At 41.2% G+C, this 24,850-nt stretch overlaps 1 protein-coding gene across 4 annotated transcripts in view; it reads right to left on the bottom strand.

Annotated features, from left to right (window-relative positions):
• ASAP1 (ArfGAP with SH3 domain, ankyrin repeat and PH domain 1) overlaps positions 1 to 24,850 on the bottom strand; it is a 355,419-nt gene that overhangs the window by 81,470 nt on the left and 249,099 nt on the right. For all 4 annotated transcript variants that reach the window (XM_072774515.1, XM_072774512.1, XM_072774514.1 and 1 more), the window contains 6 exons: positions 23,784 to 23,858; positions 23,226 to 23,275; positions 16,406 to 16,535; positions 15,110 to 15,195; positions 5,674 to 5,749; positions 3,860 to 3,946 (listed from right to left, as the gene is read on the bottom strand). In XM_072774515.1, coding sequence (XP_072630616.1) covers positions 3,860 to 3,946; positions 5,674 to 5,749; positions 15,110 to 15,195; positions 16,406 to 16,535; positions 23,226 to 23,275; positions 23,784 to 23,858 — 504 coding nt within the window. The remainder of the gene's footprint in view (positions 1 to 3,859; positions 3,947 to 5,673; positions 5,750 to 15,109; positions 15,196 to 16,405; positions 16,536 to 23,225; positions 23,276 to 23,783; positions 23,859 to 24,850) is intronic.

Consider the following 24,850-nt stretch of genomic DNA (forward strand, 5'->3'; position numbering starts at 1 on the left):
CAGGCGGAGGGAGAAGCAGGCTCCATGCCGGGAGCCCGACACAGGACTCGATCCTGGGACTCCGGGATCAGGCCCCGGGCCAAAGGCAGGCGCCAAACCCTGAGCCACCCAGGGATCCCCAAATAAAATGTTTTTTAAAAAAAAATCACGCCCTGAACACCCAAGTGGTATGTTCCGGGAAGGCACTGAGGACACAGAGCGGGAGCACAGACCCCTGTCCCCAAGGTGGGCACGTGCAACACTGACCATGCATCTCTCTGCTCCCTCGTGAAGGGGTAACTGAACCCTGAATGCTTGCTTTACCAGGCAAGCAGACTCACCCTGAAGAGGTTACAGGCTCTAGTCATGTCCTTAAATCTAAGTCTTTTGTCTTTAACTGGCCAGACTCCCTCCAGCTGAAACATCTAAAGGCACCATTTCAATCACCTGGGGAGTGGTAGGGAGTGGGTTGGGCTTTCGAATCTCTTTAGAAATTCTTCTACATGTTTACTTCTAATCAGGGCCCACAGCCTTGCACTTATAGTATCTTGGCTCCTAAGTCCTCCCTGAGAGCCACTTTCAGGCTTTGTGGACGGAGATGTGACTGCAGGACTCTGCTACAGATCATCCTCCACCAGCGCCTCCATGACAGCCCCCCAAAACAGCAGCAACACACACAGTTCTCTTGAAGGAGGCAGCAACGTGTCCATAATACTAATAAAGAACAATGAGGACGGAAGATTAGATTAGGTGGTGGAGAACTGAGGCATGGGACAAAACAAGAGGCTGGGATAAATGAAATCCACGGAGCTTTCTGCTTCCACCCAATGACAATGCGTGAAAACCACTCAACTCTGGATCTGGAATCAGGGATTGTTCCCACATCTCTACCTCCCTGCAGCATTAAAAACAAAATCTGAAATCTCCCTGGATCAAAACTCTTATTAAAAGAATAACTCTGTTCCTTGGAATGCTTTCCAGTGAACGGAACTGCTCTTTGTCCGCCCATATAATTTCTAGGTTGGTTTGAATGCTTTAAAACTATTATGCACCTCTAACAGCCTGTTTGCTAATTTAAGTTAAAACTTAAGTTTTAAAAATAAAGAGTACTAAAAAAAATAAAAATAAAAATAAAAATAAAAATAAAAATAAAAACTTAAAACTTAAGTTTTAAAAATAAAGAGTACTAAAAAAAATAAAAAAAAAAAAAAATAAAAATTTTTTGTAAAGCAAGGATTTGGATGTTAATAACTTCCAAAAAAAGATCACATTCTATAAATCTGCCTCTAAGACATTCCTTACACATATTTACTACTAGCCTAAATTAAGTTCCGAATAACAACTTGAATGGACCTTGCTTTACATCAGACAAATGTGCTTTTAAAGGTGAATACAGTGGCTGACCTCCAGGCTCTGCCTCCATAAAGCTGAGCCGGAAAAAAGCAGCACGTTTCAGAAATATACCATTGACAACTCTACATTAACTACTGATGAGTTCTGTGGCTTAAAGTGTCCTACAATTACTTCTGCACTCTGAAAAATGATGGCCATTTAGCTTGCTTTCTGCAGGGAACTTTAGATAAACGGAAAGATAATATTTTTTTTGGGGGGGGGAATAAATCATGGAGAATTAACACTAATAATTAACAAAACAAAACATAATGGAAGGAATGCAATAGGTTCTAAATCCTTTGAACGCATAATAAAAATTAACATGGATTCAGGAAAGAGAAATGCAAGTGAGAAATTCATTCAGGCAAAAAATATAAAACCAAACTTACACAATGAACTTAAAATAAAACCTTGGAGAAATTCCATAATGTGAGCCAAGAAATGTAAACTATAGAATGAAACATGGTGTTATTATTTTTAGTTCAATTCCTTATTCTCTATTAGCAATATGGACCAATCACCTTCCTTTCTTCTTAGAAAACTATATTAACATATAAAATTATTAAGGAGTAAAAATACCTCACATCTTTTTCAACTGCAAGCAATTACTCATTGATTTAAGGGGGTTATAAACATTTGTGGTATCCAACCTAAAACGAACCTCTACTAACTATGGAAGCTTCAAATCTCTAATGTAAGGGATACATGGAATGGGCAAAGGATTCCTTGTGTCATCTTACTAAATATTTATTGAGTACCTTTTGGGTACCAGATAGTGTCAGATACTGCAAAGACAGAGATGAGCAAAACACAAAATCTCTTAAACACCTTGCAAACCACGCTATGGTAGGCTATTGAGAGATACTCAAACAAAACGCTGGAATGTTGGGCAAGATTTACGGGTATCATTATTAAAAATAAAATATTTTAAACCCGAAAAATAGTCGGGTAGCGAACAGTTCTCTTGGGAAGTTAGGCTGTTACAAAAGCTTACAATAATTTATTTCAGAGAACATCTGCCAGAAGTCAATGAAGAATTTTGACAAGAAAAAACAAGTCCACCAAAAATGTGGGGAGCTGTCCTATTGACAGCTCACATTCTTGGAGTGTCCTTTCAAAGAGTTTAAAAGAGTCAAGTTAGAACCTGGTAGGGGTAGAGAGATTAAATAATTTCCTAGGTGCTTTAATTTGTCAGGTCATTTATCAGATTAGTTTATAGTCTTCTCAAATAGTAGTGCTATGGTAAGAACTCTAAGGTCAACAGTCTCCTTTCTTATTTGAGTCATTAGAAATCATTACCTAGTAACCTTACTTTGCAATGAGAGATGATAAACAGCATGGGAATGGGATAGGCATGCTGTGAAAGATCAATTTTACTTGTAAAATACTCAGGACATGGTGCTAATGAACAGGCAATCATTTACTAATTTGGGGTGGCTTTAAATAAAATCATGTGCATTTTATTATGTACACACTCCTCTAGCTTATATGCAACTCTGTTCTTTAGCTAACTGGGAGCAGATTACATCAGCCTCTATGCAAAACAAAAAGGGACCGCAAAAGTCTTTTTTTTCCCCCCTAAGAAAGTTTCCATATACAGGATGGTCATAATACTGCAAGACAAAGCAAAGGTAGGAAGTGGTTAAGTGCATTTCGGTAAGTACAAAACCTCGCGATTCTCTCCCTACACAACAATCTACTTCTTCCCCGCCCCCCCTTTCCTCTTGGGTCTTTCTATGGCTCTTACATGGAGAAGTCATTCAAGGGGACCACCTCTCCTAGGATGTTTATGCCAGTAACACCTCTCCTAGGATGTCTATGCCAGTAACAAGCACCTTCAAAAGAGGCCTCAAAACACAGGTACACATGCTAGCTGAGGCCCTGGACAACATAGATCCACACCTTCCTGGCCACTGGGTACCAAGGTGAAAGGGCTGTAAACTCTGCTCAATGAAAACCCAGAGGGCTGTCTTCACTTAGTCAAGAGAACCTTCAGGGTCGTAACCTCCCTCTGTGGCATGGCACTTCCCAGCAGATTTCTTCTGGCACCAATACCACTTAGGATATGGCTGCTGGTTCATGTGACTAGCCACTAGCCGGCTCCTTACTAGATGATTCTAGAGGATTCTGCCCCACCTCTGGCTGCCCAGACAGATGACCTAGAGGGGACATGGGTGTGCACTTCACCCTGAGAGGACACGGTATTTCTGAAGCACATGTCTTCAAAGCTGGAATGGCAAATCTAGGGTCCTGGCATTGGAGCTTGGGCGTTAAAAACATCTTGTACGAGGAGGGCAGGGGAAATAAAGCACAGTTGCTACACAGGGCAATGCAGTAGGTATGCACTTGTATCTTATATCTCATTTGTCCCATAACATGGTGGCAGGAAACTGGTGACATGCCTTTTTGCAGATCAGGAAACACAAACACCAGCCCAGGCCAGCACACTCATACTGTTAACCCTGTTGGAAACATGCATATCACCTACTTCTTTCTGATCAAGTTGAAGAGAGGATTTTATTAAGTCCCGGAGTGCGGTTAGCTGCTTCTTTTCTTCATCCTGGGTCTGTTTTATCTGTGGCAGAAAAACATGACTTTGATCACTTTCATACACTTATGGGCAGAGTTTAATTTATCCAAATATATCAGTCATCAAACAGCTCAATTATATAGTTGATTTTCTTATTAAAGTCTTTTCCATAGTTTCATTTTTTTATATAAAAGGCAGGATTTTCTCCCCTTATGAAAGTATCAGTGAGTTCTGAAATTAGTGATTTAATGCAAAATGCTTCCTTATTAAATAATATACCTAGGTGAGGCAAATAACTCTGAAGTACCATTTTTTTTTAATTTTTTTTTAATTTTTTATTTATTTATGATAGTCACAGAGAGAGAGAGAGAGAGAGAGAGAGGCAGAGACATAGGCAGAGGGAGAAGCAGGCTCCATGCACCGGGAGCCCGACGTGGGATTCGATCCCGGGTCTCCAGGATCACTCCCTGGGCCAAAGGCAGGCGCCAAACTGCTGCGCCACCCAGGGATCCCCTGAAGTACCATTTTAAACAAAGTTAAGAAACAACACTGGGTCACTTGCTTCTGCTTTTTTCAAAGAATGGTAGCAGGAATCCCATGATGTGATTAAATGGGCCAAAAGAAAATGCTAAAAAGGACCAGAACCCAATGTGCTAATATATACACACACACACACACACACACACACACGAATGTTTGCACAGTGGCACCCGGGGGGGGGGGTAAGCACTGGTGCTGCTTTTTTTTAATTAGTTGGAGCTTATTGCAATCTGAATCATGTTAACTATTAAAAGACAATCAGGGAGCGTCTGGGTAGCTCAGTTGGTTAAGTGTCTGCCTTCAGCTCCAGTCATGGTCTCAGGGTCTTGGGATAGAGCCCAGCATTGGGCTCCCTGCTTAGCAGGGAGTCTGCTTCTCTTTCTCCTCCCTTGGCCCTCATGCTGTGCTCTCTCTCAAATAAATAAAATCTTAAAAAAAAAAAATACAGTTGGAAAAAATACACAGCTATGTGTTTTTATTTTATTATTTTTTTAAATTTTATTTGTTTGAGAGAGAGACAGTGAGAGAGAGAGCGTGAGCAGTGGGGAGAGGGAAAAGCAGAAGCTCGACGTGCAATCCTAGGACCCTGGGATCACTACCTGAGCTGAGGCAGATAGATGCCCAACTGACTGAGCCACACAGGCGCCACCAGCTATATGTTTTTAAAGCTACATAAAAAATAGAAGTTATTACTTGTAACTCTGAAACCTTCTTTCAACTTATGTAGTTATACTCATAAGCCATACTTTTAATATTATTCAATGTCAAGTAGATTATGGGGAACAAACTGGCCATTTTTACTCTGGCATTTAGGTTTTTTTCTCAAAGAAGTTTTTTGTGACTTTGCTAACATAAAAGCAAAATCTACATATCTGACAAAAGAGAAAATATAGAAGCAAACCCCCTTCCAAAAATTCATAAACTTGCCTACTCTGAGGCAGTCTTAGGTTCTATCCTTCCAGGGTTAAACATTCTTTCTATAAGTGCTGACTGCAGGGCCATCCAGAACCAATGGTTATATCCCTGTTCCTCCTGTGCCCCAAAATGTACTCTAGAATATTTGTCCATTAAGGACTTCTGAATTCAACTGAGGCTTACCTGCACTAGGTTTATACTGACACATCACTTATTCTTGCCTCTTTTCTTTAGAGCTCTTCTAATCCAGATTTCAAATTTACTGATATTTACCTACAGAAGCAACTTAAAATGCATTTATTTTATAAAATACTTACATTATATAAATCAGCAGCCAGTTTCTCAATGTACTGTTTCAATTTATCAGCCGTTTTCAAGCCATCTTGAAAGAAACTATGATGGAGAACATCAGAGATTTATCAGAAGCATAAAAAAAAAATGAACCCTAGTTACCTGTAAAATCTGAAAATACTAATACATTTACTCTCTACCCACATAGCTCCATAAAAACACTTATAAACGAATTTCAGTGTTTTTATAAAGATGCACCAACAAACAGATTACGGGCACCATCTGACATGTGCTAGCAGCTGTCACATAGACAGTGCAAATTACAGCTGCGGCCCCAATAGAGTGATTTCATGTGCATATCCATCTATTCATAGAAACATTCCTCCTGGTTGTGCCATATTTGAATTCAAAAGAGAGAGATACACACGATAACCGGTGAAATATCACAAGCATGAATGAGACACTCTAAGGAGAGAGAAGACTCTTCTCGAAACAAAGACTGCGAAAAGTTGGCCATTTTTTCAGTTCTCCAAAGACCCCCGAGCGCATGCTCGAAATCAGGAGGTCGGATCGATGGTATCCGGCATGTGTACAAGCAGATGCACCATTTCACCCTGAACAATTTTCAGCACTGACATGCACCGAGCCTGCCTAACTAGCTAAGCATGCTTGCATTTTACTTATTTCATTCACTCCCTACCCCAACCCGAATGAGTTCACAAGCACATCAATCTCATCTCCTTTTCAGAGGATAAATTGAGGCCCAGGGCGAGTACATAACTTGCTCACACAACTAATAAGTGGCAAAACTGGGATTTGGAGCCAGGCTCTGATTCGGACACCCCTGCTCATGACGACCAAGCGAAGAGATTTCTTGTCTGATGCCTCCACTCAGGAGTCCTACTTGTTTCAGTGTTTTTAATTTTCTCTACACTTTTGGAGGCTTCTCTAACCCTGCCCACCTCTGTTGCTGTTTCCTCACAAAAGAATGAGGTCTTTGAGGATGAGGACTGTCTCATCTTGGGATCGCAGGGGGCCCAGCACCAAGCACATGCTCAGTGAGTGACAAGATTGCAGCATTATCAAGAAGTTTTAGGACACATCTTAGGATCTATATTTATATGTACTTTTAGCTTAATGTAACAATACAATGGTAACAATATATCTTTAACAGAACTGATCCTCCAAGAGTGCATACTGAAACCCCACGTTTAGGAATTTTTTAAGGTTGACATCTTAAAGATGAGAGAACTCTTACTAACGTAAGGAAGAGAAATACCGTCTTCAGAAAGTCTACCCACAACAGGAATGGGAGGAAGGAGGGCTTTTTGGTTAACCATTTAACTGGAGAGCTACATTTAAACTCTTCTAACATTCAGCTGTTCACCCCTGCCTATTGGGATGAAAGTTAAACTCAGTACAGAATTGAATACAACTTATGTTCTGGCCCCTGAATATCTTTCTGGTTTTATCACCTACCATCTTCTTTAAAAAATATTGGGACTCCAATCATGTCACTTTTTTTTTTTCCAGTTCTCACCTGGCCTTTGCATATGCTGTTCCCTCTTGCTGAAACGCTTTTCCTCACTACGCTTCTATTATAGTTCCCACAGCAGCTTTCCCTGGTCCTGCCAATCCAGGGGATGGCATTTTCCGGCATTGGCTTGTGCCAAGGCCTAATGCCAGCCCTACAGCAGCTGTCTGTCTTCTGTCCAGGACAGGACATTTGTGAACATCAATCTGATCCAGTATCATCTACATGTGGGAAAAAGTGTGTGCGAAGGAGGCAGAAGTATGGCCACAAAGTCAATCCTAGAGAAACCACTTCTGATCTCTGATAATAAAATAATTTCTGGAGAAAAAGTCTGAAGGTAGAACATATCAGTGTAAGGTGGATGCTATTAGGACTCCTTCCGACAGAAAAAGTAAGGGCTCCAGGGTCAGAGGATTACAGCCTAGAATCTGTGCTTGAGGATTTACTAGCAATGGGGCACTAGGGAGTCACTTAACTTCGGCTTGTGTTATCTGTATTCAGTGGGGCAGATAACACAGATGACACATATGAACTCACTCAGCAAGGCGCTGGGTAGTTAGGACGTGCTCAGTGCATGTTAGCTTCCTTCCCTGGACAGCGCGGGTTTATCAGGTAAGGAGTCCTGTCCTTCCCAGAGGGATACGGATTCACTGCAGATATGTTTGTGTTTCATTTTCACTTTCAACATGAAGGAAATTTAATCATCTCTCTTTATTTTATTTTATTTTTTATTTTTTTAAAGGTTTTATTTATTTATTCATGAGAGACAGAGAGAGAGGTGCAGAGACACAGGCAGAGGGAGAAGCAGGCTCCATGCAGGGAGCCCGACATGGGACTCGATCCTGGGTCTCCAGGATCAGGCCCTGGGCTGAAGGTGGCGCTAAACCGCTGAGCTACCGGGGCTGCCTCATCTCTCTTTATTTTTAACATGAGTTTAAATGATAATTCTCTAGATTTGTGTCTTCCAATGGGGTAGCCACTAGCAGCTAACAACTTAACTAAAATTAGATAAATGTAAGCCTCAGTTCCTAAAGTCTCACTCCACACATGGCCAGTAGGTACCACGTTAGACAGTAGAGAACACTTCCATTCCCATCATGGCAGGAAAGTTCTACTGGACAAACTGAATAAGCAAATTTGGATTTGAATAGCACACAGGAATGTTATAAAACACAGACATTTTAAGGAGAAGGGAGCTGTTTTAGTTTGAGACAGCACTCTTAAAGTTATTTACCAGTAGTGAAAGCAAGCTGGAAGGGGGTCAAATTCCTACAATTCAAAGGCTGAAGAAAGACCCCAACAAGCCTGTTTTCCTACCTCAGAATTCTTCAGAATGTTACAAACACAGACTAGGAAAAATTAATATAATGAGAAATCATTTTAATCTACAATCTGACCCAATTCTTGTAAACAAATCATATACATAAATCCAGTCATCTTCTGAGTGAAAATTGTAGGTTTTCTTAACTTCATTTGCTAAAACAGATCATATTTTCATACATGAGGCAAAACAAAATTACAGAAAAGAACTGACATTTAGTCTGGAAGGAGAAGGCTGAGCTGAGCCTCTCTCTAGAAAGTTATGTTCCAGCTAACTTTTGGTTTTTGGTGAGAAATGGGAATAGGAGGCAGGGGACAGGCTGTAAGGAGACCATCACTCTTGATATTAGCAACACAGTCATCAGTAAGCAGAGGCCAACGTGGTCCACTGCCCTGTCCGTCTGTGACCTCCCCTCTGTGCTTGACCGTCCTCCACTTGGGCAGCTCAGTCTCAGCCACTGGCTGGGGGGGACTGTGAGTCACAGCCACACATCATCTGCCACATTTCACTGAGGGCATTGGCTCCTCTGTTCCCTGTTTCCTCCCTCTGGTTCCCCTGGCTCTGGTTCACTGGAAATGCATAAACTTCAGAGTCAAAAGCGTATCATGTCTTGGCTCTCAATCTCACTGTACGTATAACCTTGGGCAGTTTATGGACTCTGTCTGAAAATAAGCCTGATCACCTCCAAAGGTGGACGTTCTCTGGCCTCCAGGAGCGCCAGAAGAGACACTACAGATAAAAGTGTTCTGTTAATTGGAAAGTAAAGCACAAATGTCAGTTCTGATCACCTGTCACTCCACCCAAACATGTAAGCCTTCCCCATAGAAAGCCACATTACCTCTCTGACACCCAAACCTGTCCCTTGGCTACTTTCTCTGTACATTACTGAAATATAATGAGATCTTTGGAAAACAGATGATAATTAACAATAATAATAATAATGACAGCTGGCATGCAACTATTTACTCTGTGCCAGTCACCCACTATTATGCACAATTAAGTATCCCTTTTTAAGTCTCATTAGAAGCCAACAAAATAGGTAATTATTACTATTAACCTGTAACAGACAAGGTAACTGAGGCCCAGAGAAGTCAAGTCATTTAACTGGGGTCATCAAGTCATTAAGTACAGAGTTGGGATTTGAGTTTAAGTATTCCTAGCTCTGGAGCACAGGTAGATAAACAAATCAGGCTGATCTAGGCCCAAATTCTGGCTCTTTCACTGAGTAACGGCATAATCTCTGAATCCCTGCACCTCCAGGTCCTTATACAGGAAACGGAGATGATCCCATGGACCGTGGAGAGTTCTTGTGAGCACTGCAATAATGTTCTTAAAATGCCAGGTACAGAGAAGCAGTTCAATACCTGATGGCCACAGGCCAGCAGAATAAGCCTCATTATTTCTCTGACCTTAGGGACACAGCTGCATTGGCTTCACTTTTTAAATAAGCAGCCTGCAAGAAATATGACCATATCTCAATGGCCTAGAGTGCTAGAAAGATGTAAGTTGCCAACTGATAGGCAGAAGGACCCCTCACATTTATCCTGACAGACTATAACACACGCACAGCTGCAGAGAGCAAGCTCATGAGCGTCCAACAGTCACCTGTCCATCAGGCAGTTTTCTCTAACCTAAGAACGTTGCTATATACATCACTTCTTATTCTACCCAAATAATGACAGGAAAGGGAGATGCTATATTCTTTCTGCTTTTAATTTAATTTCAAAGAAAGACAGAAATATCTCCCTGCTACCCCAATCACATATACTGCTTGGCTTAGAAAGAGGTGCTATTTGGCCAAAGGCTGAAATGCTCAGGGAACATAAGATTATTTTCAAAAGAGGTCAGGATACCCTATAATATCATAGAGAGTTTGGTTCTTTACAACAAATAAAATTATAAAACAAATAAAAAAATAAAGTGATTTTTTAAAAAAGATTTTATTTATTTATTCATGAGAGACAGAGAGAGAGAGGCAGAGACACAGGCAGAGGGAGAAGCAGGCCCCATGCGGGGAACCCGATGTGGGACTCGATCCCAGGACTCAGGGATCAAGCCCTGAGCCAAAGGCAGATGCTCAACCGCTGAGCCACCCAGGCATCCCTAAAGTGATTCTTTAATGCATCAACCACCAACCCCTCCTGAAAGCTTACTTCCAAACTTTAGATACTGATTTCCAGCTAGCCAGGTGACATTTCCTCCTAGACACATCCCACACACCAGTGTGTGGTGCTTAAGAAACTTAAAGGTACAGGGGTTAATCAGCAGAAGTACTAATGAACCACGGATACATCTCAACAGTTCAGGTCGAAGAGCTAGCTGAGAGTGATGTGTTGTGCTCACTTATGGAGATTCTAAGAAGTAGCGATGTCTAGGCTCAAATCCAGGCTTATCAAATTTAGATTTGTGACATAGTAAGAGCATAGTTATAGAGACCTGGGTGAATGACTTGGTTCTGTCACCTTCTACATATAAGTTCTATGAGGGCATGATCTTTGTTTTTGTTTTGTGGCTGTTTTGTGCATTAAAAAAAAAATTGAGATAAAATTCATGTAATGTAAAATTCACCATTTCAAAATGTACAATTAAGTGGTTTTTAGTATATTCACAACCTGGTGCAACCATCACCACTAACTCCAGAACACGTCCATCGCCTGTTAGCAATCGTTCCCACTTCCTCTCTTCCCCCAGGAAACAATAATCTGCTTTCTATCTCAGTGGATTTGTCTTTTTGGACATTTCACTTAGATGGAATCATATAGTATGTGGCTTTCCACATCAGGCTTCTTTCACTTAGAATAATGTTTTAGATGTTCATCCATGTCGTAGCATGTATGTCAGTTTGTGACCCTCCTGGGAGCAAGAGACCTAAAGAAGCAACAGGTCACTCCGGGTTGGCAGGTGGCAGTTTCCTTAACAGCACAGGGAGCTTGGACGTTTGAATGTCATCTTGGGTGGCAGCTATAAGACTGGATCCCCACAACTGTCCTCCCAATCCCTAAAGTTTATAGAGGCCTTAACTGTGCTTAGTCATGTATACATCATGCAGGTGTTTTCAACACATCACCATCTTAAGGCTGCATTCCTGGAGCAGCCTCTGGGAGTGAGAAAGGCAAGCAGAACCCACATTGCAAGGACAGGGGTGGGGGTGAGGAGCCTCTGAGCACCAGGGTCCAGCCCATGGGCCAATCAGCAGTCATGTCTATTGTCTAAATACTTCATTCTCTTACACGCCCCGTAATACTCCACTGCACTGCTATACCATATTTTGTTTGTCCGTTCACCAATTGATGGATATTTGGGTGTTTCTACACTTTGGCTATTGTGAATAATGATGCTATGAATATGTCTGAACACATTTTTGTTTAAATACTTGTTTTAAATCCTCTTGCGTATATACCTAGAAGTAAGATTGCAAGGCCACGTAATTCTAGGCTTAACTTTTTGAGTAATTGCCAAAAGCTCTTCTGAAGTAGTTGCGCCAACTTCCATTTCTCTCAGCAATGAACTGTGGGTTCCAATTTCTGTACATCTCGCCAAGACCTAGTTTCCCTTTAGTTGTTGCTATTGATTTTTAAATTTTTAAGTTGTTGTGCTCGCCATCCTAGTGGGGGTGAAGTGATATCTCACTGTGGTTTTGATTTGTATTTTCCCCGATGATAATGATGCTGAAGTTTTTTTCTTGTGCTTTTGGCCATTGTGTATCTTTTCCAGAGAAATAGCTACTTAAATTCTTTGCCCATTTTTAAACTGGGTTATCTTTTTGTTGTTGAGTTGTAGGAGTCCTTTTTATATGCTGGATACTAGACCTTTATCAGATAAATGATTTGCAAATATTCCCCTCCCATTCTGTGGGTTGTCTTTTTGCTTTCTTAATAATGTTCTTTCATGCACAATACCGTTTTTGATTTTGAAGTTCAATTTATCTATTTTTTCCCTTTGGTTTCTTTTGCTTTGTCCATTTTGACATGTTTATTAAGTATTTACTAAATGAGTGAATGTGTCTTAGGGCAAGTTATTCATCCTTTCAGAGCTACAATATCCTGATTGTTCTTGATAAATGTTAGCTATTATTGTTTTTAAATCAAGGACAATATAGTAATGTTTGTACATGCTTTGTGATCCTGCAGATCATAATGATATTTGCTAGGTGGTAAAAGGAATGGGTGAGCAGTAGGATAATGTTTGTTCTGAAGGCAACATGTTTCCCACAATGTTCAAGTCTGAAAGTGATGAGCAGCTGGTGTGGGTGAGCTGGAAAGGGTAATGGAAAGTCAAAAGCTCTTCTTTTCTGCTCCCTTTATTGTTCCATTGAGGCAACTGCATCCCCACTGAGGTGCTGGGACTGTCCATGGTATTACTGGAGTGAACTTACTCTTAGGCGCTCCCTGACTTTGAACTGAAAAGCATTTGGGGAGTAAGTACTTGGGATATGAAATCTCTTTCTCTTTTTGAATTAGGTAGAAATGCTTTGCAAGTCCATTATCTATTAAGGGTTTTGAGGGATTGCCTGAAATAGGAAAGAAAAGAGTCTCCCTGAAAGAACACCGAGCTTCTTGCTGTGCAGGCATTCCTGAGGTTCAACCATGGAGCAGCTAGGGATGAACCCCATTATGACCCATGTCTGTGAATACCACTCCCCACAAGGAGGTTTTCATCTGCTGATCCCTCTGCTCCCGGGGGAGACACAGATTCCAATGGCCAGATGCTAGCCATCTCCTAAGTCTAATCTCTACTGCTGCCACCCCCTTCAAGGAGTATGAAAATCTCTCCTCCTGATGCCCATATTACCAGTTATCTCCTAGGCCCATTGTGATGACTGATGACCCAACTTACTCCCTATACAAGAATTAGCTCTCAAGGGTGCCTACAAAGTACCTGGCCTTTATCAGGAGACCGATATATATTTCTGGAAAGTGAATAAAGCCAGGAATGAAAGAACAAAGGGAGGATACATTAGCTATCCGGGTCAGAGTTGCTCTTCTTTTCACCTTTATGAACGTAGGTTAAGAGCTGTATGGTTTACAAAACATCTTACATTTTGGAAAATTCATGTTTGTGGAGGTTAAACCCTTCTACAGGTAAGGAAACATGATGTCAAAAGAAATTTCTAGGGGAATCTGGCTGGCTCAGTTGGTAGAGCATGAGACTCTCGGTCCTGGGAGTGTGAGTTTGAGCCCCACATTGGGCACAGGGCTTACTTAAAAAAAAGAGAGAGAGAGAGAAAGAGAGATTTCTAAAATCAGGTAAAATCATATTTGCTGCCAAAGTGTTGTAAAAAAGACAGAGCGGCTCACTTTTTTTCTGTAGAGGTTTTAAAGCAATGTTGTTTCTAGGAAAACTGAATTGATGAAAAATAATTCCACCCGAAACTAAAATTAGGGACCACCATGACACATTTCAAAGTCTCCTATGTGCCCCACTAAGCTATGAAGCCAAAGGTTAGACCAGGTCTTCAGTATGATGCTTCCACAAGCAAAATTTATCTTATAAATGTGCAACTGTGTCCACCTCAATGTATTATTTTTATATGTGGAACACATTTATACAAGGTGGAATTTACTTTGAAAAGCAGGAAAAAGTTAACAAATCAAATTTATATAAATAAGATTCTGATCATTAAAAGCTTCTCCTGAAGAGAAACAATTCTGTACAATACATGAATGAATGAATGATTTCAGTGACACTTGGAATCCTCAGAGCAGCAAACACAGGCAATATAGCAGGTACCAGGCAAGACTCCATATGCATTATCTCATTTCATTTCACAACTACCAACCTTAACCCCACTTGACAGATGAGGGTACTGAGGTTTAGAGAGGAACCTGACGAGGGTCACATGGTCACCTGGGTACAGAGCCACGGTCTGAACTCATCTTTCTGACTCATGCCTTGTATGCATCCCACAATATTAACACTGACCTCCTGAAATGTCTCAGTTGAACACAAAGATATTCTTATATAGAACATTAAAAATTTTAATAATGGGCACATTTTCACATAAAATCTCTACCAGAAAGCCTATGAAAGCTAATCTAGTAAGTAAGTGAGAAGTAAACAAAAGTAATGCCACAGAATCTCAAACATAATAAAAATGCAATGTTAGTAAAAATGGTGCTGGTATAAACAGCGGAGGTACCACCAATTATGTAGGGATCTAAGTACAAAGGCAAAGTATTCTTAATGCCCAAAGTATTTAATTTCATCCAATTAGATGAAAAAGAAAAAAAAAATTCAAAGTAGATATACGTGACCCAATAATAAGTGAGATGTCAGGTAAGGGAGGAGGGAGTGGGGGTAATAATGATAGGGATGCATCTGTCTGTAAAGAGCTTTGCAGATTGTCAAGGCCATTGTTAGGATTCGTAAATAAGACAGCACTTTTGAGCAGCCAGAGAGTTGTACTAATCTGAGTTCCTGATTTACAGAAAGCAAAGAAGATGGAAGATAATACATGCTATTTCTTATCATGTGGCTTTGGGAGGTTATAATATCACTATATATAGTGACCAAATAAAAACCAGAGAGAAAGAAACGATTAGGAACAGCAAAGAAGTGAAGGGGGTCTTATTTGGGCTAATAATTATGATCACGATATTCTACTTACTTGCACTGTGCATGATAATACTTTATAAGATTCTGTAGCAGATCCACACCCTTTTTAGTCTTGATTTCATTAACTTTAATGAGATACTGTGGAAATAAAACAAAATTGTATGTATTGTTACAAAGTATTTCAGTCATGGGTTTGGGTAGCAGAATACCAATCAAGAATCTACACAAGTTACTCAACCTTGGTTACCTTCAAACAGTGTGAATTTAATTTGGGAAATGCTGATTTGGCAAAGTCACAAGTGTACAAACAAATTATTAGAGTGTTAGCATTTTATAAATGCTCAAGGTTAGTTTACATGACAAGCAGAAATCAAACATAGCAAAACATTCTAGAATAACTGATTATTTCCCCCGGATGCAGTGGATCTCAAACTCAAGAGTTCACATGGTCAAAACCTGAAATAGTTGATTGTCCTTTATAGAAAACAAGTAAAATAGCATTCTCTTGAGGCGTATGCCGTAAGATAGTGAAACTTCAAATTTTTGGTACTCAAGAATGAAAGAATAAAAATGAAAATAACTCATTATTGATTTATGCAGTTAACTAATACTACTAGGTCTGATTTTTACTAGTGGCCAAGATATCTGTTGATACTGTTTGCTTCTTTTTCACTCATTTTACTATGAAGAAGTGTTTGTGAATGAAAGAAGCTAAAAGTTTGAAGGGAAAAAATACTTTAAAAAAATCTGTTAAAATTGAGATAACTCCATCCATTTTTACTATTTTTGAAAAACTGTGAAAGGAACTCTATGATACAACGTTAGTATCAGAATATGCAGGACTGTAGGTCAAGGAGTGCCAGTGTTCCCTGGGAACCCAGTTTGAGAACCACTGCTCTAAGGGTGCATGCTTTCATTACATTTCTTTCATGAACTCAGATTTTCTTAATGACAACTATACTTAAGTTTTCATTCAAACTGGACACATGGTTAATAAAACAAAAAACATGCTCTAAACCTGGACCAGTAAGACTTCATATTCACCAGTGTTACTCCTCACCAAATGTTTTTTTTTTTTCCACACTCACTCACAAGCAACATTAAAGTTCTCACCAAAGAATCCTGTTTTGGCATAAAGAGCCCCACAGGACCAAGGCTCAAAATATGAGACAACAGTGAAATGGCGGATCCCAAAAGGCTTGGAGAAAAATGGAGATGAGAACCCTTAAGAAACAGTCCCCTCCTCTAATAATCAAACAGCCTGCATTTAAGTATAAAAACTCCTGATTAGCAGGAAAGATCACAGTTAATGAAACTCCAGGCAAATGTTTGCAAAGGCTGTTCTTACTTCGCACATTTGGAGCTGAAAGAGGCGCCGTTCCTTCTCCATCTCCTCTGCGATCTCGGCTCCTGTGATTTCTGTGCGGATCATCCCGTGCTGCTTTGCATGCTCTCTTTTCTCCTTCTCAATTTTTGTACTGTAATTAAAGCAGATGCCATCATTAAAAAAAATTTATGTCTTTCCTTTAACAAGAGGCACTTATCGTTTCTTCATTACTAGAGATAAGAGGCAGGAATTCTTTCATTGGGAACACTGATCGAAAGAATCAAAGAAAACACACACACTATAGATTTTCGCCTAGGAAACCTCTTAAATTTTAACTTTGATCTTACACATGGATGGACTTATTTTAGAGGGAAGAGAGAGAGAGAGCGTGTGCACAGAGGGAGGGCAGATGGAGAGAGAGAATCTCCAGCAGACTTCCTACTGAATGTGTAGCCTGATGCGGGGCTTGATCCCACAACCCTGAGGTCATGAGCTGAGCAGAAACCAAGAATTAGATGCTTACCTGACTGTGCCACCCAGGCACCCCCACATGGATCAATTCTTATAAATTCCCTCATATTTTGGTTGGCATGATAAAATTTTGACAGTTGACTTTTTCTTGGGTAAAGTACTTTATGATGAAAAAGACTTGAAGCATATCTTGATTACCAACAAATTACGAGTCTGAGAATTATTTCAAGACAATCAAAGGGCATAAAGAACGCATACAAAAAGTAGTCAAAGGTAATTTTCAATATTCCTCTAAGCCTGGGCCATTGCCATATCCCCATAACACGTTTTAATCATTCAACCACCTGGAATTGGATTCTATGAAATAAGGATGGGAGAAATCCTGGTCTATAACTTGGAATCCTATACAAATGTTCTTCAGTGGGGAAGGGCCAAGAGGGAAGCACATGAGTAAGAAGGAGGGCCCATATTAAACCAACACTGCCTGAGGCTAATGCTTGGCTATGAGAGATGGTACAGTAACACCACAATTACAACCCTCTTTCTGAAAATCCATCTAACTTGAAAACAGACTTCCAATGTCAGAAAGACATTGTAGATTGTCAATGTAGATTTTAGTTGTGAATGCAAAGACAAACTGATTTAGCCTTCAAATCTTCTCTTAAATTGTGGTGGTGGGAAATCAGACCCCAAGGAAAGCCAATATCCTTGTCTATATACAAATAATGGTAGAAAATCAACCCACTGGAAAATCTACTACAAGTCTGGTTGGGATTCCTCTGACGCCATAATGCCGTATCTTACCACGCCATGTAGGCCACCAAGCAGGCGTGAAAGCAGATAGAGAACAAGCCTCAGCTCTCTCTACTGGTGTGGGTGGGAAGAGAAGCAGGAAGCTAAAGACATTTGAAAAGAAATATAAGAAGCAGGCATTACGCCATAAGAATAAACTTCTGGGTTAGAGTCATAACTTGACCACATGTCTTCATTTCTTCTTCCTTCCATAATTGCACTAAGATGACATTAAACTTATAAAAAAATATAATCTCACAAAGACAAGAACTGAAGACAAAAAAGGATGAGAGAATTCATCAAATATTTGGAAGAGCAGGTGCACAGAGAGAAAAAGAGAAAGTGTGTACAAACAACAGGGCTCCCTGACTCCATGGCCCTTGTTGCTTCCAGAATACCATCATACATGATCACTAGACATGGACTGAGGGAGCTGAATCGTGCCAGAGGACACACCTCTGGATACTGACATTTACAATACTCCTGATAAAAAAGCTGTCTTGGAGTACCTAGGTGGCATGTGACTCTTGATTTTGGCTTAGGTCATGAACTCAGGGTTGTGGGATTGAGCCTCATGTTGGGAATCCACACTCACTGGGGAGTCTGCTTGGGGCAAAAAAAAAAAAAAAAAAAAAAAAAAAAAAAAAAAAAGAAAAGAAAAGAAAGGCACTGTCTTCACATCCTAAAACCTAAAACCTTGCATTCTTGACAAGCGCTGCTAACACAGATGAGCTTTCCATCAATTTTTGGTGCTTTGCTCTGAAATATGAATGGGCAGTGAAGGATGATAAGATAATTGAGGAAGGGCTCCAAAATGAAAGCAAGAGATCAAAATAACAAGTTGGGGGTGGGAGTGGGGGAACCAGACGCAGTAGGAGAGAAAATGTTTTATAAAATATAATCAAATCTTCAGGGAGCTAAATACTATACCTATGAAACAACAAGAAAATATAAAGAGACCACCAAAAACTCCCAATGACTTGAGAAAAACGGCTTTGGAAATCTAAAATACGGCAGCTAAAATAAAAAAAGTTGACAAACAGTGGGAATAAAAGGCTGAAAATAATCTAAAACGTAACAGACAAATAGGACAGGAAAAAGAGGGAAATGATAAGAATCACCTAGTGACTCCAACACGATACGGTGAGGCATTTTAGGAGAATAAACAGAAAACAACAACAGCAACACATGGACACATGGGAGGAATAAGAAGAAACATTTCCAGAACTTAAGAACTAAAAAATTGCAAAGAGGTCAATGCACACACCATGGCACATGAAGAGACTCTGCAGAACGTTTGAAAAAAAAAAAAAAAAAAGTCTAAGATTTTTCTTTTCAAAGATGTATTTATCTGAGAGAGAGAGAGAGAACCCGAGCAGGGGAAAGGGCAGAGGGAGAGGGAGAAGCCTTAAGCAGACTCCCCGCTGAGCATGGAGCCTGACGTGGGGCTTGATCCCAGGACCTGAGATCATGACCTGAGCCACAATCAAAAGTCAGATGCTTAACTGACTGAGCCACTCAGGTGCCCCAAAAGACAAGTATTTTCTACTTGAAGATAAACAAACCCCACTTCCCCAAATCCATGCCACATACAAAGAAATGGGAATCAAAGACGCATCAGATTTTTTCATTAGGAACACTGGTAAGAGGAAAACCGTGTAGCAATGCCTTCAATATCTCAAGTGAATATGGTTATAAAATTAGGATTTTACATTCAGCCAAACTCTCGTTCTGTGTGATGGCAGAATGAAGATATTTCTGGACATGCCAAAATCTGAAAAACTTCCCTCCTTTAGAGCTGTTCCCTGGAAACGACTGGCAGTAGTGTGCCAGCCAAATATGGGACTATGCCAGGAAAGAGGAACCAGGAGAGCTACCACGAAGGGGCAGCCCAGGACAACGGCTGCATGGCTGATCTAAAGAGCTCTGGAAGGATTCTCCAGGACAGAAAGGAAGGAACTGACAGAGAACCTAAGGCAAATACATATATAATCATTGTTACAATGTATACAGTGTGTTTTCTTTTGAAGATTTTGTTTATTTATATTTATTTATTCATGAGAGACCCACAGAGAGAGAGAGGCAGAGACACAGGCAGAGGGAGAAGCAGGCTCCATGCAGGGAGCTTGATGTGGGGACTCAACCCCAAGACTCCAGGATCACGCCCCGGGTCAAAGGCAGACGCTAAACCACTGAGCCACCCAGGGATCCCCTACAGTGTATTTTCTAAACAGAAACATTATTAATAGGTTTTGGACATCCGAAGAGATAACAAAAGTTTACAAAACACTCAAACAGAAGTAGGCAAATGAAATACTTATTTAAGAAAAGCACAAAATGGTGCTGTAAGAATGGAAATCCCATTATATGACACACCACTGGACTGACACTGGAGATTTGCACTCACGGACGTTCAAACACTGACAACTGATTTATCCATAGATTGTTGTATTAACCACACTGGCTGAACAGGGTAAGGGTGGGAAGGGATGGGGGTGACTGTGCACGAGAGTTCACCCCTCACCTGCTGTAACAGCACATCGGGTGAACCAGGAAGGAATGGCAAGAGAACACGGAAGACCATTGGGACAAACCAACTGGGGAGAGGTAGCAGTGGGGACAAGAGAGGTGGAGAAGGACGGGAGGGGTGGGCTGAGGACCACTGTGTCTTTCCATGAGAAGCAGGCCTACTGCCTGCATAAGATTCCCTCTCCTGTTGCTCATTAGGAAAAGAAACCTGAATTATCGAGGCAGCACAAATTCCCTGAGCTCAGATTCTGGGGGACAGGACAGACATCTGAACAGCATGTGACGAGTGCTGTGACGGGCACCTGCTGTGCCCTAGATGCTTTACATCCTCTGAGAAACTCTTGTCAAAGCCAATTATTGGGGCTTTTCTATTTTATATAGAGTAAGTCTTAACAGACACAAGTACTGTTTAATGTTTTATGTATGGGCTTAGTTTTTTTTTAAACTTAAATTCAATTAATTAGCATATATTATTGGTTTCAGTGGTAGAGAACAGTGATTCATCAGTCTTATATAACACCTAGTGCTCACCACATCACGTGCTCTGCCCTTCATGCCCATCCTCCAGTTACCCCATCCCTCCCACCCTCTCCCCTCCAGTGACTCTCAGTTTGTTTCCTAGAGTTAAGAGTCTCTTACGGTTTGTTTCCCTCTCTGATTTCATCTTGTTTTAGTTTTTCCTCTCTGGTTATTGTTTTTGACTAAATATTATTTGATCATTAAAAGACTTGCTAGAAACTACTGATTGAGTGCCAACTGTATACCCGACAGCAATAGCAGTGCTTCAACATACTATGTTATCTTGTCCTCAGAAGCCTTGAGACGTAGGTGATTTTTCTATTGTTTTACAACAATACAAGCTGTAAGTGAGGACCATTGAAGTATCTCGGCTCAAAGTCACAAAACTGGGTAAGTGGCACCACCCAGATTCTCCCACAGTCTCTGATTCTCCACGAAACCATTAGGGCTCACTGCCTCCTGGGTTCTAACCGAAGACCATAGAACATCCCCCTTGGTTCTTGCAGCTAACAAATTAACTTTTTTTTTTCTATATTGTTTGTTTTCTGTAATTCATAATCAAATGAGTCCCATCACATCAAGTAATCAAATATTTGTGGTTTTTTTTTTTTAAACTTCCTGTACCATTACAGCTAGTGAGGAAGAAGCCTATCTTAGGAAAATAATTTGATGCCAGGGATTTATTAAAAAAGAAAAAGAAAAATCTTTCTGGTGAAATACGAGTATCAGGACCCACTTAACAACATGATTCCTGGTATACATTTCCAGATGCAAATAACTCTTTCATCCTTTCAGTAACTGTTCCCTATGCACTAGTGGTGTGTCCAAGGTTCTGCTAGGCTGTGGGAGATTAGCACCAAACGATGTGGTCACTGCACTCACCAAGATCAGATGCTGGAGGACAATTCAGAATAGTGAACGGCCGGACAAGTTCAAATACAGTTGAGGGAAGGGCATCTGGATCGTCCGAGAATGGCTTATATTCGATGATATTCATAATACCGACCACCAGGTACTTTAAAGTCTTACCCCAACACAAAGATTTGCATAAAAATACAGTTATATCATCCAATATGGGTAGTACTTTAGTGGACAAAGCACATATTATATCTTGTTCTGTCCTTTCCATGTCCTACAAAAGAGATCTATTCCACAAGTCTAGAGCAAAGGGTTCTCTCTCCCTTTTGTGGACTCCAGCCCCTTTAGTATGTACTCAGTTCCAACCCAAGCCCAGCACACACAGCTGCCTCTGGACAGGGCAGTACTAAGATCACAAGCATGAGCATTCATGATCCTCTTTCATACAGAAGACAGGCTGGCTCACGGTATTCATTTACATCACTGGCCATTTTTAAGAGCTTTTTTCCTAAAAAAAAAAAAAAAAAAGAACCTTTTTTCTTCTCAGCTGCATTTATAACTGATCAGTGTATAAAAGTATTCCTAAGGCAACAAGTCTGCAGCAATGCACTTCTCACATAAGCATTTACAGAAGTAGTTTGCCAAAAACCAAATTTAATCTTGAATCTGTTTTTCTTTTGTTTGTGTTTTCCTTCTGCTGTTATTGCTGTCGATGGAAATGACTTTTATTCTCTTATGTTTATAGCTATCTGAGTTCACAGCCAAGCTTTTCATTAAATGCTTTAAAATATATTTCTCCTCCCACCCTACCTCATGGTGATACAGATGTCTCCAAGCAATAATAATGAAGGAAGGGAGGGGTGCCTGGGTGGCTCAGTCAGTGAAGCAGCTGGGTTAGGCTCAGGTTATGATCTTGAGGTCCTGGGATCAAGCCTTGCATAGGGGGAGGACACTGCAGGGGTGGTCCCTGCTCAGTGGGGAGTCTGCTTTTCCCTCTCCCTCTGCCCCTACCTTCCACTTGTGCTAATAAATAAACACAGTCTTTAAAAAAAACAACAACACAGGAAGGTAGCATGATTCGTACAGTATGAAGACTAGCCAGGCCCATATCATGCATCTCACGTGCATCATCTCCACAATCCCCACAAAAATCCCACCAGGCACTGCTCCAGCTCTGGTGAAGGCCAGCATGACACCACCTAGCCCTACGACCCTGTGCAATCCCCTCAGCCTCTCTGGGCTTCAGTTCCTCAAACCAGACACAGACAGTGAGGTCACCGTGAGGAGGTCACGCATGTAGAACACTGCGTGCAGGCCCTGGCAGGTAGAAGGATGTCATCAACACTAGCTATTATTATTTCCTAAGTGCTATGTGGGAATGTCAATAGTCTAGAGTTATGTGCTAACTATAATTAAAGAAAAGTTGCAACAGTCAGATCACAGCCTGATAGCTCGTACCAGCAGCCATGAGTGCTGAAACCCTCGGCAGTGACAGCACACCTCACTCCAGACAATGAGACAGGAGATGAGCCACTTGTAATTAGGTCGGCACACCCAAACCCTCAGCCCTTCCACGGATGTACTACACAAGTCGTTCAGAAGGGAGGGCTCTTCCAGTTAACTTTGTCTTAAGAAAGTGAACACTATAAAAAACAAACAGAAAACTACTTACAACTTTGTCTCATAATCTTTCCAAGCTTTGTCAAATGGCTTCTTGAGATCCTTAGGAAAGAGAAAATGAAACTGAGATCGAATTTATTTTTGCTCAAAGGCAAATAAATAATCCTGAAATAATATCTCAGCAGAAGCTCTTTCCTTTATAGGACATGGGAAGCTTGGCACAGACACTCTCACGCACGGCACAGCAGGATCACCCATGAGAAGCCTGTGTAGGCAGGAAGGGTGAGCTTCTGGGCGATGCCCGTGAAGCAGGACCCAGCGGCTCCAAGGGACTGGGCCCCAGGGTTGCTGGTAGCGTGGCCAAGACTCAGCGCAGACTGCTTGCACCCACGGAGGCTCTCCCCGAGATTCTGGAAAGTGCCTCATCTTATTTCTCCGTCAATAACACTATGTGAAGTGGCGCCTCTTTCACAATGATTGTTTTCCAAGTACTTTTTTAATGCTAAAAATGTTCCGAGTACCTTTCAAATACAAGTACCACTATGATCTTAAAAGAAAAAAAAATCAATCCTTTCCAATTAACGTGAAAATCAAATTCCTGAACACTTACTCCTTTGACTCCCTTCAGGTCTCCTTTTAACAAGGAGTCCAAGGTGAAGATCACATTGTGGCTCAGACCCTGGAGCTGGAAAACAAAGCAAAGAGGGGAGATGGTTAGAGAGAAATTCATATAGAATAATAAAATCCGTTACTGTTGACTGAGCATCTTACACATGGCAGGCTCTGTGTAAGGGGCTCTCGTGCACCATCTCCGTGGCCCTGAGGGCTGCCCTGAGGTGGGCAGTAAGACCAGCATCATGTCCAGCATGCGGGCAGAGATGCCTGTACTCTGAATGACCATGCAGCAGCATGCGTGCACCTGTCATCTGTAGACCTGTCACTGCTCCCCAACTAATGTGGCTGACCTTAATTTGACATTTCTTCAACTGCCTCAGAGGAAGGAGGGAGCCACACTACTGGCTTATTCATATGCTTCTATGGCATCTGTCACTATTTGAAATTACCCGGCTTATATGTATACTCTCTGTCCCCCACCAGAACAGAACCTCAACAAGGGCAGGGACCTCGACTGTCCTACTCGCTGTGCCTAGATCAATTAAAAAGACAAGATATTCAGGAAGCACAATGTAGAGCAAGGGTGCAGGTCTTTCAGTGTTGCAAGGCAGTGGCCTGCGTGTCCTTGGTTTTAAGATAGTACAAAAAGGGATCTGCAGAGGAGAGGGTGATGAATCTGGCATTCAGCTAGAGAGAAGAGTGGCACGGAAACCAAGGGAGGGATGGTCAAGTGAGGAAAAAGTGAGCAAAACAAGGACCTAAAACACTTTATGACATAGTCCTAAAGAGTGAAGGAGACTCCAGACACTTTGGGGAAACCAGGTTCAGTTCTGTAGGACCAAGATCGCAGGGAGGGACCTGTAGAACCAGGTTATAGCTGATGAGGTCAGTGGGCACGGCGCCTCATTCGGGAAATAATTTTACCCTTGTGTAGGAATGTACTCATTAGTCCGGCCACCAGCCAGCCAGCCATCCTTTCATCGATCATTTATGGAGTACCTGTTTTGTGACACCTACCATGCTAGCAGCCGGCTGGGCAAAGGTGAATAAAACACCACACCT

Source organism: Canis lupus, chromosome 14 (assembly GCF_048164855.1).
Source record: "Canis lupus baileyi chromosome 14, mCanLup2.hap1, whole genome shotgun sequence".
Taxonomy (NCBI): domain Eukaryota; kingdom Metazoa; phylum Chordata; class Mammalia; order Carnivora; family Canidae; genus Canis; species Canis lupus.